This window comes from Taeniopygia guttata, chromosome 1, assembly GCF_048771995.1.
Source record: "Taeniopygia guttata chromosome 1, bTaeGut7.mat, whole genome shotgun sequence".
NCBI lineage: Eukaryota > Metazoa > Chordata > Aves > Passeriformes > Estrildidae > Taeniopygia > Taeniopygia guttata.
Genome location: NC_133024.1, coordinates 22,463,254 through 22,482,158, shown reverse-complemented (window position 1 = coordinate 22,482,158; position 18,905 = coordinate 22,463,254). Strand labels below are relative to the sequence as shown.

At 41.0% G+C, this 18,905-nt stretch overlaps 1 protein-coding gene across 19 annotated transcripts in view; it reads left to right on the top strand.

Moving 5' to 3' along the window:
• Positions 1-18,905, top strand: part of ZBTB20 (zinc finger and BTB domain containing 20) — a 501,814-nt gene that overhangs the window by 455,127 nt on the left and 27,782 nt on the right. For all 19 annotated transcript variants that reach the window (XM_032751110.3, XM_072925281.1, XM_032751095.3 and 16 more), the window contains one exon: positions 12,252-13,859. In XM_032751110.3, the coding sequence (XP_032607001.1) occupies positions 12,272-13,859 (1,588 nt within the window). In that variant the 5' untranslated portion in view covers positions 12,252-12,271. The remainder of the gene's footprint in view (positions 1-12,251; positions 13,860-18,905) is intronic.

The window sequence follows — 18,905 nt, the reverse complement described above, 5'->3', positions numbered from 1 at the left end:
CTGGTATGTTTAAATAATGTTTTATTACAGTATTTCTCTTTATGCTTTTGGTGAGTTTTTCTTTAAATTTCCTCTTCGCCCTACCTAATCTTTGTTTTACATCTAGTCTGCTACAGTTTATGCTCAGTTCTATTAATGTCACTTGGGCATGATTTCCATGTTTGGAAGAATAAATTTTCAGCTTTAATGAACTCTTATACCTTGTTATTTAACCATTGTAGCTTTTTCTACTTCCTCATTTTTCTTTTGTTGTCCTTGGATATGCATATGAACTCTATTAAAGTATTAAGGCCACCACCCTGCTGTTCTTATGGATTTTACTTCCTTATCTTTTCCTTTCAGACTCTTTCTGGCTAGCTTCCTCTTCTTTTTTTCCTTTCAATAGTTGTTCTTCTCAAAGTTGTACATACCAAAACTGTCACTTTGTGATCTGCTTGAAGGATGTCAAACATAATCATGACAATCACTGTTATTTTATGTCTTAACTATACATGCTACTGCTGTCATCTCCTCTGTCTTTACTGGGTGAGAAGACTAAGCCAAATGTGCCATTTCCCTAATATGGTCTTCAGAGGAACACTTCAGTGTTTGACAGTTGACTCTTGCTTGACAGAAACTAAAGCACCTGCCGCTCCATCTCCTTTTGTCCTACTGTGGGTTGTTAAAAGTTGTGCACCTCAGTGCTTGCATCTCTCACCATCAATCCTTTGGGTGCTGTAGGGAAACACCTTCCGTGCACTGAGAAACATTGACTGGTGTTGTAGTGGCCTGGTTTGTTGAAGCTACACAACTCCAAAGTTGCAGGTGTAAAAACATACCTGGTCACCTCCTGCTCCTTTTCACCACTATGATCTGTTTAGCACTGGGGCTTTTTGCTCTTTTCCTCTAAGCTTCCACAATCACTTTCTCCTCCTTTGTTTACCTGTGGTAGAGTAGCCATGTAATCTTTGTGCTGTGATCCCCCTCAGTAACTTTAGAACAAGGTATGACCAAACCAGTATTCAAATTAGAGAAAACCAAAACAATTCTTGCATTGTTCTCCACTGAACGACTGAACAAAGGGTGCTCTTTCATTTGAACCTTTTTTGAACTGAAGCCTTAACATGGTAGTGGGAGAGAACCTGAAACATAAAACCAAGGGATTGTTTGTTTAATACCACCTACTAATGTTTATAAAGTGTGCTAGGAGGTGTTGCAGAGTAAAATCATGTTGACAAGAAATGTGGTGTTTGATCTGCTCTCTGGGTGCGAGTCATTTGAAAGCCATCAGAATGTCACTGAACTTCAGGCTGTTTGCATCAGGCTGCTTGCCTGGCATCCTGGCCCATGGAGACCACAGCAGCATGTTCTGCCTGGTGCTGTGCATTTGAGTTCCCGAGGACACCAAGTGTTGTTGTTTCTAGAGGGGGATGCCATTGTGCCACCCATTTATATTTTCTATGGCTGTTTTCATTGTTCATGAGGCTAAAATAGCATGAGATCCCAGTCATATGTATCTACCACTCAGGAAATAGAATACAATGAGAATTGAAGAATCTGTCAGCGCAAATACCTCCTTGAGGAATTAACTGCACCTACGAAAAAAAGATAAACAAATCTTAGAACCTCTACTCATCCCAGCTTTGTTCAGTTAAACATTGAAAGGATCTCTGCCTGTCTGGGATGTGCAGTATATACTCTGTATCCATCTGTTACATGTGGTGAAATGCTTCTTCTTGAAAGCCCACGAGAGGGAAGTGGTATAAATTAAGAGTAATCTCACAGCAGCTATTTTTACGTTCTTAACCAGTGAAAATGTAAGTGTAGCAATATTGTGCATCTATTAAAAATCTTGAAAGGCTCTTTATAACTAGATGATAGGAGTGATAACGTGTAATTTATTGATGTTACACAGATAGAGGAAGAAACCCACAAAGTAGCAATTTTTGTGTGAAAAGGGGTATGATACAGGAAATAAAAACACAGAAAAGGACTTCTCATAGTTTCATGCCTGTGTGGGCAACCATGTCAGTTTTAACAAGAATACCTTGTTCTTTGATCCTATGTTACATTTCAAAACAGGGCATATTCCCTGTATTCAAAAGTAAAACTCCCAGATGCTATCTCTAGTGTTTTTGGTTGAGTAGAGGGTAGAATGTGCCTAAGGCAGACCTGCGATATAACCCCCATGCACTGCATTAGTATCACCTGTTGGTGTCTGGGTGCTTGTGTATACATGTAATTCCAGGGCCTTTTCCCCAGGGAGTTGGGAGAAACATTGGAACTGACAGTGTACATTTAAAGTTGGAGTTCTATCTGATGGTATCAAGCCATCCAGGAGTGCTGTGTTCTTGCTTATTGCCTATTCGTTTAAATTGTTCTGCCATATATTTCTATTCCTATCAAAGCTAAGTCGGTGGTTTTGGAAATAAGTGTGGTCCCAGGGATTGCAGAGGTCTCACTGAGGACAGGAACATTTCCTGTGGCCTTCAGTATTGTAGACATGAGCGTGTTCTTTTCCCACTGATATTTAAATCTGAATTACAAGAAGGCCTGACCACTCGTCCCATAAACTCAGAATAAAGAAACCACAGTCCAAAACATTATGAATATGTATTTCATGATATTTCTAAGTTGAAATATTCACACAGTTGTACTAGTTAAAAAGCACCCAGTTGTACTAGTTAACAATTATTTTTTCACTAGTACATAAAAAAGACAAATGAAAAAATAACCAAATAAGATCTAGCATTTTCATATGATAGCTTTCCTGTATTCAGGGGCAAGACAGAAGCACTGGATGAGATAAGAATAATTTCTCAGCCCTGAGGACTGGCATTTACAATTTCTCATCCATCCCTTGTTTCTCCCATCAACCATAGTTCTGTGACCAGAACAAAATCTCTTTCGAGATAAATGCCTTTCAGTGTATCATGGAGGAAATAAGCAGTGCTCTTCCACAGTCTCTCCCACAAAACTCAACCATAACTGGCTGCACCCCTTCCCTAACAGACTGCTACAAACACTCCCTGCAGAGGATTCTAGCTCGAATGGAAACCTTCTAAACAGGTAATTACCTTAAGAGGTTTTAATCTATATTTTCCTTTTAACCAAAGCCTACAGGCTCTCAGGCTTACTGTGTTTAACCACACTCAGGTTGATAAGCTTTTTCTCCTTGTCTTTCTGCCTGGGGGAACATGTAACACTGCAGGATGAACATAAGGGAGTTCATGGAATAGCAGGTGTCTCTTTCAGAGACATGTTTTAATATATTTGCACCTATTAGCCTTTTAATTCATTTAATCTCCAGACACAGCTCCCACCTCCAACCCCAGCCCCTTCTCCTCCCTAAACAAGGTTTCTGGGAGAGAATATAAGTTTATACAATCTCCCACAGCAAGACACTCAAAAGCAATCCTTATCCACTTTCCTTATGGGGATTCAGTCTGAAATACACTATTAGAATTTAAACAAAATTTAAACAAACTGTAGGACCATAGATAGGAAAACAAATCACCTTGTTTGCCTCTATTTTCCAAAGAATTTTTCTTCCAAGAAGCATCCCCCTTATCTTTTTTTAAGTATTTAGTGCTCACACCAGCATCGCTGGCCCATCTTCCCCTTTCCCTGCTGAGTGACTCTTGCTATGGGTCCACCAGTGAAACATGCACTCCAAGTAACAGCACCTGGCACTGGGAAGGAAAATGAGCAATAGATGAAGCTAGATTTTAAAAGAGCTGAACTCCCTTAAACTTACAGCCAGTTAAAACATGGTACCATGCTGGTAGGATCATGCATGAGCTCTCTGGGAACAAGAGAGGGTGGTTGAAACAGATTTCATGTAGAACATGAAAATGTTCCCTAGTGAAGAAGGGATGACCACAGCGTCATTTCTCTTCCTAAGAAATGGTGCCATCATGTGGAGACGTTGTTTTCTCTGTTTCGTTTTAAGAGGGCAGTTGTAAGGTCTTCTCCCTTTACATTTTAAAGAAGTGTATTAAAATACTATTTGGCAAACTTTTATTTCACTAGCATAAATAGATTACAATTGACTGGGGCTCAGGAATTAACACCCTTGAAGTGATGTGGCTGCAGCCTGTTGAAATCCCTGTTAATGCAGCTGTGATGACAGCTCCAGGGCTGCTTCTGTAATGTTATACATGTTGCTTGGAGGTGGTGTAGATACCCACAGAAGTATCCCCCATCCATGCAGTTCATTTCTGTGCTATGGAGACACAATGGCATGGTTGTAGATGGTCTGCAGACAAGGTCTGAGAGAGGAACTGAGATAATCAGACTGTGTGTATATGTGTGCCACTGTTTAGCGTGGAGGTATATTTGACTGGACCCCAGATATGTGCCTGGGAATAAAAAATTACTTTTGTCTGTGCACTCTTCAAAGTGTCTTTGGAATTTCTAAAATAGCAAGTATACAAATTGGATTGAAAGTGGGAAAAGTAAACATACTGGCTAAAAATGTAATACTTCCCTAACTTAAAAACAGCTGAACATGCTGCAAAACTGACTTTGGTCACTACACTGTTATGAATTGGAGCCAGTTTTTACCTGGGAGTTTTATAGTTGTAAGTAGGATGCTGATCCTAAGGAGAAATGGAAGAATTAAGGCACTAGAGTACTTTTGAGAAGAAAACTAGGTTTTTGTAAGCCTGATGAATAAAATTTGAAGAGACTTGTGGAATTAATTATTTATATTTCTGTAGTATTCTTTATCCAAGGATGCAAAACAATTCCTTGAGGCAAGCAGTCCTTCAGGATTGGGTGAATGATTCCTGTTCTAGGTGTGGAGCAAACTGAGGCACAGCTGTTGCCACCTGTGGTTTTCAGAGCAAACAGGATTAGTGCCAATGGACACCTCCTGAGATGTGTCAGGCAAAGCACAGGAAAGTGACTCTCTGCATACCCCACCCAGGCCTGGAGGCTGAAATAGAGGCTTCTGTGCTTCACACTAGGGATTTATATCCACTGGGTATAGAAGCCAGTTTATGTACAGAATGCTTATGGTTTAGTCTTCAGTTTTATGTAAAATGGATGTCTCATGATTCAGTAAATGCTAAAAAGGGCAGGGCAATTAACTGAGTAAATCATCTATAGGAAATGTGTTGAGCATTTTGTAGTCGGCAGAAAAAGTCTTCTGAAAAAAAGTTTAGGCAAACTCTTATTTGCCATCTCCTTGGTGTGTTTTCTCCTTGGAGAATAAGGTTGGGTTTGTGTGTGGATGCATTTCTGTCTTTGAAACAAATGTAGTTATTAGCTACAAAATTTAAAGAAGTTTGACAGCTTTCAGAATGCAGAGATTTTTTCTTCCATGGAGTGCATTACTGACACATTAATAGATGTTGTACTGGTAAAAATACAGTACTTCCTGTTAAATGTAGACTGCTACATATTTTGATTCTAACAACAATCTGGTAGGGTTAGGGCAATTTGTGTAGTGTCATCTGGTGTTTGTTTTGGATGGATATTATAGAAGGAGATACGGATTTTCAAGATGTTCAAGCAGATGATTGGGTGAAAACTCCAGCAAACCTTTAAAGCAACAGAAAGCAAGGGCTATTCCTGGTCAGATCTCCTGCTGAGGATACAAATGTTCTCCTGTGTTCCTGAAACTCCATAGAAGTTTTTCCTCTTGCAGGCCACTGTTTAAAATGAGGCCAAATATTCAGAAGAATCAGTCTGAGCAGGCGTGGCTGAATTGCTCTCTGTGCATCTTTGAGATGCACTAAGAAGTCACACATTGCTAGGATTTCAGCATTTGAATTCTGGTCACTTCCTTGAGGGGAAGAAATGTTACTCCACTGAATTGGTCCCAGAGAGTTGGAAGCTGATGCAGGACTAATGTTGTGTATGGAGACACTAGATAGGAATTTTTGCTCTGTTAATCCAGTTTTACAGTAACTAACTTGATAACAACAGAAAATAAAGCTTTCTCAATTGAGATAAATCAGGTCATAGAAGCTGAAGAAAGCACCCACGGGTGTTACACAATGCAAAGTTTAGAATATGAGACACTAATTATGGAAATGAGAACTTCCTATGGAAATTGTGGGACTATAGTAGCCTTCACATTGTGATGGACATGCTGTATTTTGAGTGAACTGTTGTGTTTAGGAAAGAGTTGAGATCTTCATTCCAACATAAAGATTCTTTACTCGCATACATCTTTCTTAAGGAAGATCTATTTTAATAACAGGGCTTTGTTTGTTTGGGGTTATTTATTCTGTAAGGTCTTGAAAGAGTATCATAGACAATGATATATAGTCAACTCCTTCATTCACCTCCTTCAGCTAGAATACTTGATCTATATTTGGGCTGCATTTTAAGTGGAAGAAGATGGAAAAAGATAAGAAGGAGGAGAATACCTGTAACTAATGAGGATGATTTGGAGACCTGAGTTTGTCTTTTCTAGAAAAGACAGGCCTAAAGAAGAAAAGTGAGGCACCTTCCAGTATGTGAGGGAGTGCTGTAAAGAGGAAAATGGTCAATAGCTCTCCCTGTCTGTTAGGAGAAGGGTTTGAATGGTCAGTTTCAAATTTAAATACTACGAAAATCTCTCTTGCTAGAAAGATAATAGACTGTCTGTCTGGGGAGGGAGGGGAGATCCACAATGTTGTTTTTGCAAACATAGTAGACAAATTTCTGAAGAGATAGTGTAGGTAAATTATTCCCACATGAGGAAAAACAGTAGACTAGATGACTGTCTGAAGAAAATAATGCATCCATTTGATACTAACAGGAGGCCATCCAACAGTTAGTATGGAGACCAAGGATTAAAGATTTCCAAAACCACATAGGGCAGAGAAGAGAGTAAGGACTAGATGATACCACTTTTCTCCAGCAGCAGGAGGTTATTATGTTTGTTGTGCTCTCAGAAACTAGTGGTTGGATTACTGATGCACAGAAAAGCCGTTCCAGAAGTAGGAAGGCCATCTACCAAGCCTAATTTCTACATCTTTGTCCTAGCCCAGGGTGTTCTCCCAACTAATGAAACATTTGTAATTTTGATAGTAAGAACATAGAGACCATATTCTATATGAGATACAATGTCTCCAACTTTTCCACCATCTCTCGAAGTGTGCATTCTTCTCAAGACAAGGCTTGGGAAGGTTGTCAGAAAAACAAACTAGGCAAAAATACCAAGCTAGTTGATCTTGTGTAAGTGAGACATCAGGGAGGTGTTTTGCCAGATAAATTTTCTAAATTCTCCTGTGGAAGATTGAGACAAAAACTATATCTATATCTGTCTCAGCAAGCCCACCAGTTCTCAAGGATCTAGAACAATTTTTCTCTATTCCCCATAAGTATGAAAGCAAGAAACAGCCTTTGGGTTTCACTCTGCTAGTCACTCCTGTGAATGAGCACACAGTAAGTTCACAAAACAGCTTGGATTCCAGCATCCTGGGCAGTTTTGCTTCAGGTGAATGCTGTGCTGAGGTGCTGAGCTACCGCTGAGTTGCAGTAACTGTGATGGTTCATCACCACTGTGTTTCTAGAAATGGTAGTCATTACTGTGCAATGAGCTTTGAGATACTGTGATTTTAAAAGACACTAGAGAAAATCAAATTCTCTGATATCCTTCAGTTATGAGCATTAAGACTTTCAGCAATTGGCTTTGCAGAAAGGGACATCTAGTGGTTGTGTAGAAAAAAACCTTGCAAAATGCATTTTCAAATGTACAGCATAGCCATTTGTGTATGGCCTGCAGTGTTCAATATTCTGTCCATCTTTTTGGTTCTACTACATCATGTGTTTTCTGGGGGGTAGTTTTTTATGGTTTTGACAAACAAAAAAAAATCACCATTTCGAGCCATTACTTTTCAGCTTCATCTAGATCTGTGTGTGGTAACTTGGGCAAATGGAAAACTGCCTCGGGCCATGCTTGATGTACCTCACTGCTGCACTTCCACGTTTTCTATAGCATCTTCCAGGAGTCCATTGCCTGCTGTTTCCTTCTGCCATTGCCTTCCCCTTTGGTACTGTACTTGGAGAGCTTGTCATTGTTATTGTCATGGTAAAACCTACTTTATTTTGAATGCCCATAGCATAAAAGTCAGCAGGAGGGGTGGATGAGATTCAGGGAATCACTAATCTAAGCATTCAGTCATGTATTACACAACAAAAGTTTTTTCCTTTCCCATCCATGTTGTGCTCCTTCTTACTAGTTGAGGATGAATTCCATGCATGTTTCTGTGAATAGCCTGAGAGTTTAATCGGTACATTTGCATACGGGCAAATGAAGCTTTTTTCAAAGTTGCACAGTAATATGTTTCACCTTTATGCCATGCCAACTTCAAATTGTATCCCAGGAGGATTTCAAATGTGCATAATCTGTGCAGTTGTCTGGGCTTTTTTCCTTTCTTTTTTTTCTGCCCTTTTTTTTTTTTTTTCTAAACTGGCAAATGCCTATTCATTGCCCATCTGGGTAAGAATGGCCTTTGCATTTTCACACCCATTCTTTCCTATATGGATTGTGAATACCCTTCCAATCAGAACTTGCTTCACAGAAAGGGGACAAAACCATTTTACAGGAGTTTCTCAGAATAAGTCCATTGGGATCTCTACATCATGTTTACTGGACAAAAAAAAAAGGGAGTACTTAACAAAGACCACTTGAATTTCACAGAAAGTTTCCCACTGTCTCGAGTTTAAAAGAGTGGCAGGCCTGAGGAGAGCCCTAGACAGGAGTCTTTCTCCTGAGCTGGGCATTCTGTGCAGTGACGAGTAGGTGAGTGTGCATGTGTGCAGCTGGGCCTTGTGAGGAGCTGACACACTTTCTGCCTTGTCCAAGTCTCTAGGAGTCCTTGTCAGAATATGGCATTTACTTAGAATCAAACCTGCATTGGCAAGTCTGTGTTTCGTGGGCACCATCACCTTTGGACTTGCAGCTTAGAACAGCATGAAGTAGGGGACAACCACAAAACTTGGATCTGGATCCAGTTTCCTGCAAAGAGAGAAAGGATCTGCCTTGGACAGCAGGTTTTGCTACAAATCAGTCTCTGGAATTTGTTAAAACTGCTCTTTATACTGATGTGGTTTGTGTAATAGTGTTTCTGACACTTATACAAATTATTTGTTTGCCTGGACTTTGGCTAGATATGGTTTACAGTGTTGAATGTCAAGGAAGGTGGCTTAGAAGAATCATCCTCAAAATCTGTATTAGCTTTTTTTTTACCATTTACTGCGTATCTCTTCTAATTATACTTCTTTTATCCTCAAGGAGTAAATTTCAGTTGCTTCTCAGTTGAAGAAGTGGTATGTGTTCCAACAATGGGAGGATCTTTTTAAGGGCAAACTCTAATAGCAGTAAAAAATAATGTCACTTATGAAATGGCTCAGTTGGCTTTCAGACCAGCTTCTACACCACAAGGAGCATCCTAGATCAGTTCCTATATGAGAGCTATTCACATCACTCTTAAAAATGCATACAAATCTCTTTTTTGTAGCCAGGATCAATTTCAACTGCCTGTTTTCATTAAGTTTGCTAAGGACTTCCCTAAATTCCTCCCATGTTAAACTATGACAGGACCAAATACACTGTGGCTACACAATTCTTGATTCCCACAGCCAGGACCTGAGGAGGGCTGTTGAAACTTATAGATTAAATTTGCCTTTCCTCCTTTCTGTACATGATTTGTGGGTAAATGGCAGAATTCATGTTCCCAGGAAGTCATCCAGTCTTATGATGCATGTCACACCTTTCTGGAAAGGAGTTGTCCTAAGGATGTATTTTTCAGAGTTCTGCTCACAAAATTAATTTTATCTGCCAAGGAGCATAGTAACAAAGTAGGTTTCTTTTCTCAAATCAAGTGACCTATCTGTAGCCTCTCTGGTATGTGTAGAAAATTCCACATTGTGCATGTTCAAGGTAGGATTTTTGGGTTATTGGGTTGGATTGCTGCATGTTTCTTCTTACTATCAAGTATCTCATTTGACAAAACCAAGCAAAAAGATGTGTTTCTGCAAAAATGAGTCCTAGGAGCAAACCAGGTAGTCACTGATACTAGCAAAGATAGGTGGAGATAAATGGGTAGCTGTACAATCCCTTGCTGTGGCCTATAGTAAGTCGTGAAAAGAGGTGTCGCCTATTTATCAATAATTTTCCACCCTACTGTTGCCCCACTGGTACGAAACTTTTGCCAAGGCTTCTGACTTTTTGTGTAAATACATTTTAGATTCTTTTATAATCTGAAATGTTTTACAAGGAAGCATCTGGAACTGCCCTGGAGGCCTCTGGAGAATTAGTAAGTCAGGAAGGAAGAGGAAATATACCTCTTTTCTACATTATTTTGTGTAATAATAGTTGCAGTGCCCTTGAAGGAAAGTCTCACAGTTTCTAAGATGTTTTTCCAGTCCTATGGTCAGTCCCATCAGAGAAAGAAGCTCAGGTGTCCTGGCTAAGCTTTTGAACAAGACAGATGTATTTCACAACTTCCATCATGGTGTTAGTGATTTCCTCCTTGTTTCTTCTGTGTGAGCTTCCCCTCAGCATGCTAATCACACATGGAAATTAGTAACCTTCTGGTACAGGTTGGTTTTACATCTGTTAACATGGGACTTCTTCAGACAGCTTGGCCCCATTGTGATTTCCACTTTCTGACCTTTGTGCTTCTCTTTAATCATCAGCTGCCTCAGAGAATTAAAATAACTACTTGTGTCCAAGGTGGTTTCTCTTGGAACCACCAGAATAGAGGGTGCTTGAGACACTGGTAGTGAATAAATGGGAAGAAAAAGGCAGAGCAGGGAGGATGCCACATGTGCCTGCAAATTGCAGTGAGTAGTGTTGGACTGCCTGTGGATGAGATGTAAAGCACTCCTTAGGGTGGAGCAGAGAGATGTTGCTGGGCTAAAAGGCATGTGTATGCCTATCAACTGCTTTCAGTGCTATTTGCTCTGTACATTTTTAGACAGTAACAATAACCTAGTTTAATTTACTTACACTTACCAGCTTTTATTTTGGGATGCTCAACCATTACCAAGTTATTGTAGCAAGAGTGGTTAGATCTTTGGTGGAATATACAAGACAAAATGCCTGTAATACTAGTGGTGATTTAGTATTACTTGGTCTAATTTTCTAGAAACCAAGGTGCCTCATGTACTACAAATGTTTAAAATAATTATTAATAGTGTTTTATTTGTTTACCATTCAAGGGGCAATTGATTCTTCATCCTTAAAAGGTGAAACCATAGTTTCTACCTGTCAAAATCTAAATAGATGGAAATTTCTTAAAGAACAGGAAAGGAAATGGGAAAGCATTGAAACCAAAGCAAGCAAGATGAAGATAGAGAACAGTGGATTGGGAGATTGAGAAATGTCTTTTCAGTCACTTGTAAATTGTGAAGATTATATTAGCTCTGTATCCAAATGGTTTGGATATGCTTTTCTAAACTGTTCTCTATTTAGATTATTCAGCCAAACTAAGCCAAAGTCTTCCTTGGAGTAAATGTCTGTAATTTTCCAGTTTCTGTCAAGTAAATAACAGCAGGAGAACATTTGTTTTTATATGATGGCGTTCTGGTGCAAGTCAGAACTTGGGAATATGCTAAAAATGAAGGGGACAGCTCATGTTAACTTTTTGCTTTGGGTTCTTTCAGAGAACTGTTTGTCACTATTGGGTAGCAAATGTTCTAAACCACAACCCCAGACAAAACTCTGCGTGGGATTTTAGGAACATTTACAGCCTGAATCTTGAACCAGATTTGGATTTTACAAAGTGACTGCCAGATTTTTTGATAGAAGTAACTGTACTGTGAAACTCAGGATCTAAATTCCTTAAAATACCAATCTAGATTGAAATAATATTTTCATATATACTCTCTGCATTAACAACTTAGGGTCATCACAGATTCTGCTCTCTTCTGGCATAAATCCAATCCAGAGCTTAAAATTCAGCTTTAAACCATGTGTTCAGTGTTTAAAATTGGCTGGCTCTAAGCTTTTTAAAGCCAGATAAACTGATAGGAAGTCCAAGACTCAGGAGTGTGATTGGTATTCAGGTCCAGCTGCACCTGTCTTCATTTGGTTTTGTCCAAAAATTCAGGACTTGAGCTTCTGGAAATGAGTAGGGGAGTTTACTTGCAGCCTTACAAAAATGATGTGTTCTTACCAATGCCTCTGTGTGTGGTTTTTCCAGTGCAATCAGTTTTGTTTACACTATGGGAAGGTACCTTTGCCAGCGCTCTCGCTGTGGTCCTGCAGAGGACAAGACTCATTCTGTTCTTTTTTTTGTTTGCTTTTGTCACCTGCTTTGCTTCAGGTAACATCAGTTGCAAGGGGATGACAGAGCGCATTCATAGCATCAACCTTCACAACTTCAGCAATTCTGTGCTCGAGACCCTCAACGAGCAGCGCAACCGTGGCCACTTCTGTGACGTGACGGTCCGCATCCACGGGAGCATGCTGCGCGCCCACCGCTGCGTGCTGGCGGCTGGCAGCCCCTTCTTCCAGGACAAGCTGCTGCTGGGCTACAGTGACATCGAGATCCCCTCAGTGGTGTCGGTCCAGTCTGTGCAAAAGCTCATTGACTTCATGTACAGCGGGGTGCTGCGGGTCTCCCAGTCAGAGGCCCTCCAAATCCTCACAGCCGCCAGCATCCTGCAGATCAAGACTGTGATTGATGAGTGCACAAGGATTGTCTCACAAAATGTTGGAGACGTCTACCCAGTGATTCAGGATTCTGGCCAAGAGACACCCAGGGGAACACCTGAATCGGGCACCTCGGGGCAGAGCACCGACACAGAGTCTGGCTACCTACAGAGCCATTCACAGCACAGTGTGGACAGGATCTATTCAGCCCTCTATGCCTGTTCCATGCAAAATGGCAGTGGGGAGCGCTCCTTTTACAGTGGAGCTGTGGTCAGCCACCATGAGACAGCCCTGGGACTCCCCAGGGACCATCACATAGAAGACCCCAGCTGGATTACCCGGATCCATGAACGGTCGCAGCAGATGGAGCGGTACCTCTCCACCACTCCAGAGACCACACACTGCCGGAAGCAGCCACGCCCTGTCCGAATTCAAACTCTGATGGGCAACATCCATATTAAACAGGAGATGGAGGATGACTATGACTACTACGGGCAACAGAGGGTGCAGATCCTTGAGCGCAATGAGTCTGAGGAATGCACTGAGGACACTGACCAAGCAGAAGGCACTGAGAGCGAGCCCAAAGGGGAGAGTTTTGACTCAGGTGTCAGTTCCTCCATTGGCACTGAGCCTGATTCCATGGAGCAGCAGTTTATGGCTGGTCTGGGCCGGGATGGGCAGCAAGAACCTACTCAAGCAGATCAAAATGATGTCCCTGCTGATGGCACTCAGCCACAGCAGCAGCAGCAACATGTAGATGCCAACTCTTCCTCACCAGAGAGAAGCAATGACGTTGAAATGGACAGCAAAGTGCTCACAGTCAATAACAGCACCGAAAAGGGGGCTTTGCAGCCTTCTGTCAACACATCTGTTGCCCAGCCATTGCCAACCACACAGATCTACTTACGCCAGACAGAAACCCTCACCAGCAATCTGAGGATGCCACTGACTCTGACCAGCAACACTCAGGTCATTGGCACAGCTGGCAACACCTACCTGCCTGCCCTTTTCACCACACAGTCTGCTGGCAGTGGCCCTAAGCCTTTTCTCTTCAGCCTGCCCCAGCCTTTAGCTGGCCAACAGACACAGTTTGTGACAGTGTCCCAGCCCGGCCTGTCAACCTTTACTGCCCAGCTGCCAGCCCCACAGCCCTTGGCCCCATCTGCGGGCCACAGCACAGCAGGTGGGCAAGGCGAAAAAAAGCCTTACGAGTGCACTCTCTGTAACAAGACTTTCACCGCCAAACAGAACTACGTCAAGCACATGTTTGTACACACAGGTAAGAGTGCTTCCCTTTGGCTTGCATGTGGAGCCACAGAAAGCCCTTCACAGCCATGGACTTAGGTGTTGTTTGCCAATCTGCCAGCCCCCAGCATAAACAGGAAGGAGGGCTTATCCAGGGAGCTGGAGTCACTGAACACTTCCTGGCCTTACTGCACTGAAGTTGAGTGCCTGCAGAAACATACAGATCCCAAACAGGGGCCTAACTGTGCATGGTGCAGAAACAGTTAATTTCTCTTGGAGTAAAACACATCTTGCATGCATCCAAGGAAATGGTGAGCATTCACTCTACCCTGCAAGCTGACCAGGCAACATTAAGTGGAAGAGAGGAAACTAATAGGTCATAATAAAAACTATATCTACTAGGAAAGGGCATCACTTTGGGGGGTTAAGCTCAAGAAGTGGTGAGGTTAGTGCAAATTCTGTACTGGTGGAGCTGCAGCAGTAGGTCCAGGTTCAGGTGTTACACACACTGACATGGATTTTTTAGATCTCACATACTACTATAAGAAAGTATGTCTGGGGTTTTGTCAGAAATTCTTTCTGTACCTCACTAAAGCTGACTGCTGTAATCCCTTGTCTCTTGGTAAGTCAGAGGTATCACTAGCTGTGAGTACAGAAACACAGGGTTCAATGAGAAAACATTTAACAAATATATGTGGAGCACAATGGAACACAACATCAGCACCTTTCTGTTTAAAACTACAGCTGCTTTAGTACACGGTATATGGTCTGTTGAGATAACATAGGCAACCATATCTGCCACTCAGGCAAAACTGCCTTTTCTAACTTTGGCAATTCATGAAACTTCAAAGCAAGGATATGTGTTTTACATGTAGGAGTTATCATGGGTTCAGGACTGCTTTGCTTGCTCTAGCCCTTTTTCTGCTGTTGGAGAGAAATTCTAGTTTAGAGAAAGAATAAATATTTCTTTCACCAAGCAGTAGCTTTGTTAACATCAGATCTTAAAATAAATGCTGGGTTTGTGAAACATGGAGGAGAACCTGGAAAAATTGCCCAACATGCCTCTCTGTTGGATGCAACAGATTTCAATTCCATGTGTAGATGTAAACTTTTAACTTTAATTTACCTATATTTATCACTTAAATGAAAAACTCCTCTAGACATCTACAGCAGACATGTACATATACAAAAATATCAGCTTCTCAGGACTGATACAAAATGCGTAATTGCAAGGATCAAGAGTCCTGAATCCCAGCATTACCTTTGTGTCTATTTATGTTCTCCATCTTTTTGTTGTAGATGAGGAGCTAAAATGCTACATAGATAGTGTTGGCATTCAGAAAAATATCCCCTTCAGAACACAGTAAAATGTTTCTGCTTGCATACTTGTTCTAAAAGCTGAAAGGGCTGTTTTACAAATAACTTCACTGATATTAGGTACTTTATTTCCCCCATTGCGCTTTGGTTTCGGAGTCAGGTAAAGAATAATACTGGAAGACCTTATCTAAAGCATTCTTAGCTACTACAAGTAATACCAACCAAGGAAATTGATAGGCATCTTGAATCATTAATTAATATTTTATTTGTGTGGGTCTGAGAATGCCCTAAAAAATGAGCTGTGGTGGCAAAGAAAGATTTGCGTAGATAAATAATTTCAAAATTCATTTAGGAGCTAACTGACTCCTAGCAGAATAATTTCACCTTAACCAACAGAGACCTAGGCTTCAAAAAGCCCTCCTGAAAATAATTATTATGTGTGCAGCCTCAGAGAAAGTCTGTATGCTGCCTTGTCTAGTGTTGGACAGGATCATTACAAAAATAAAGGGGGGACTTTTCCTTAGACCTCTTAAAATAAGCCAGGCAAAGTGGCTCTGGAAAAGATCCACAGAAAAAAATAGAGATTTAGGAGATACAGATGTTTTAATTTATCTTTCTGTTTGGAGGGCTCACAAGAGAAGTCATGGAAGAGTCCAATCATAAACCAGAATTCAATAACTTAAAGGTCTCTGTATCTCTGTATGGTTTTATGCTTCCAAAAACTATATTCTGATGTAACTTTCCATGCAACAGAAACTGACTTCCTTTTCTTTCACATGGGTGCAAACATATTAGAGATTGCTGGTTTTCCATGTTCCTTGTAGATTCACTTTAGTATATCCCACAATATTGTGGAAATACAGTGCTGGAGTGTATGCAGTGTCTGCACTTTATTAGGCACCATTGCCTTTCCCACATACCACACTGTGATTAATACTGGATGAAAGGCTGCAAAAGACATGCCAAGGGGATCACAGCAGAGCACCAACATTGCTGCCTCCACACCTTTCTAATGTGGTGACAGGATGAGAGAGAGTAATTTGAGGAGCGGCTGAGGTCATTTGGATTGTTCAGCCTAGAGGAGATTGAGGGGAGACCTCATTGTGACCTACAGCTTCCTGATGAGGGCAAGTGCAGGGGCAGGAACTGACCGCTTCTCTCCTGTCCAGTGATGGGACACAAGGGAATGGCATGAACCTGTCTCAGGGTAGAGTTAGATTAGATATTTAGGAAAAGGTTCTTTACCCTTTGGTTGTGGTTGTTGGGCACTGGAACAGGCTCCCTGGGGAAATGGTCACAGCACCAAACCTGGCAGAGTTTGAGAAGCTCTTGGACAATGGTCTTGGGCACATGGTGTGACTCTTGGGGTGGTGCTGTGCAGGAACAGGAGGTAGAATTTGATGATCCTTGGGAGTTCCTTCCAGCTCAGGATTCTATGATTCCATGACCTCAGTGTCAGCACCAAGTATCCATTATGGTTAGGGTTCAAAGAGCCACAGAGCCTACATCACCAGGAGAACAGGGGCTGGAAAAGGGAACCATGGTCAGGCGCTGACAGTGCTTCTTCCCCCTTCCAACTCAGGATATGTTCTGATCTCTGATTCTATTCTTTTAATCATCCCATATTGCTGTCTAATACCAGCCAATTAAAAAAAAAAAAAAAAAGCAAAAGGAAGAGCATGCACATTTAATTCACTAAGCAAAGTTTTCTCTGACTTGAAAATGAAGAATCACGGGAATAAAGAATCTACAGCGCTCACTCAGGAAGCACAAAAATTTGCATACAAAAAAGAAAAACTTAAGTTTTGCAATTCTTTGGAGAGGAGAAATCCCAGGAAGGCTTTGAAGCTGAGATTAAAAAGCCACAACCCAGTGTATCTTAGAAACATAAGCAGGCAAAAATTAAGGTGTTTTTTTAGCATGATCATAACAAGGTTTAGAGTGGAGAAGACCAAATTCTACAAACTCTGGGACATATATTGCCCAAGGCAAAAATGAGCTTTGTAAATACAATCAGCCTCTTGTAAATTAATCAGACATTATTCTAACTGACACGCTATTATTTTCCACATCACATGTCATGCATATTGGCCTGCCTACACATGACCCAGTACTGTGTGTGGCACAGCCATCAGGAAAGCAAGGACTTAGTGTTTTGAGCATGTGTCTTTCACCAAGTAGGGACAAGCTCATCATGAGTGCAAGGAAGAGCAGCAAGTGGATTTCATTCATGGATGTCACCATCATACATGCAAACCATGCAATAAATAGAAACAGAGATTTGGGGAGATAAAAAAGTAGGTCTTTCACATCTAATCCATTTTAATTATCTCCTCTTAAAATTGAGTATAAGTAGCATATGGTAATCTCACTATACAATGAGTGAATTATATATTACCACAGGCATGTCTTGGTCCCTGAAGATTGACTCTTCAGGATTTACAACGGTGCCAAACAGACTGTAAAAAGAAGGAAGCAGGATGTCTGCAGAGGGAAAAAAAAAAAAAAAAAAAAGGGGAAATTGCAGAATAACACAGGAAAATAATTTTCTCAATCAGTGAAACAGAGGATCATTTTGATTCTTACAGAGCTACAGTACCATCTCTATTCCTGACAGCTTTGGGGATGATGAATTCCACACATGAAATATACTGCAAATGATTCAGAAAGCAAATTAAAAAGTAGATTTTGATGGGGCATTCAGGGTGTTGGTTGTTGGCTACATTACCAGTGCAGCAGCATATCATGAAAACATTGCTTGATACCATGAAACATGCATGAGACCACGCCTTATCTTTCAGAGCTCTGAGCAGGAGGATGATTTAAGAGTAGTCTGAAAAAAAAACAGTATATGTGCTCAGCTAAGTATTTTTTCCAGTTTATCCTTGTAGTCACTGGTTTGTCTGAACATGATCAGAGTTCAATTTTATGAATTTCCGTAATACGTTTTACAACAGTCCTGGGAACACATGGCAATGTGGAAGATTACATACATGTTTTATCTCTCTAGTTTACCTCATAAGGTGTTTGATTTCACTGGCAGTCAAATAATTCAAGTTTCCTGTGTCTTACACTGGAAGTTTATCTGTTAGGTTGCCCTTTGCATGGTGCTGGCTGGCCTAGGCAATTCCGTGTCCCGAGGTTCCCTTTTCCAGTACTCCTTGTACATGCTTCAGCTATAACATTTGACCAGAAAAGGAGCAACAAATGTAAACCTTTTATAAGGTGTTGGATTCCTCCGGCAATCTCTGTCTCTTCTCTCCTGAGAAATTGAAAGCAATTTGACTGAAATGAGTCTGGCCCAGGTCAGCTGTCTGGTAATCACTGATTTGTCCCTGTTTTTATTGCATGCTGGTAAGGAAATGGAAGCACTGAAAGGTGAAGTAGCATGGGTGAAACCTTTCTGTCTAGAAATGAGCATGAGGAGCAAGAGAGGAGCACAGACAGGAGAGGCCGTGCCATTGAAACTGGGTGCAGATGCCAGGACCTTTAACTCTAGTCCTGTCTTTGTCAGTGCCTAACTTCTATGTGAACTTGAAGAAATCATCTGAGCTCCTTTTTACTATATGTGGATAGGGAATTTCTACAGTCCCCTCTTTAAAGCATTTTGAGACCTCTGGTTGCAAAAAATGTTGTGTGTCAAAACACACTAGTTAACAGACTTTTTGTTAGCCAGAGCACCTCTCCAAAGACCCCCATGAGACTTACCATTAGTTTATTGCAAATAGTTCTACTGAACTGGTTTAATTTTATGATTCTTTTT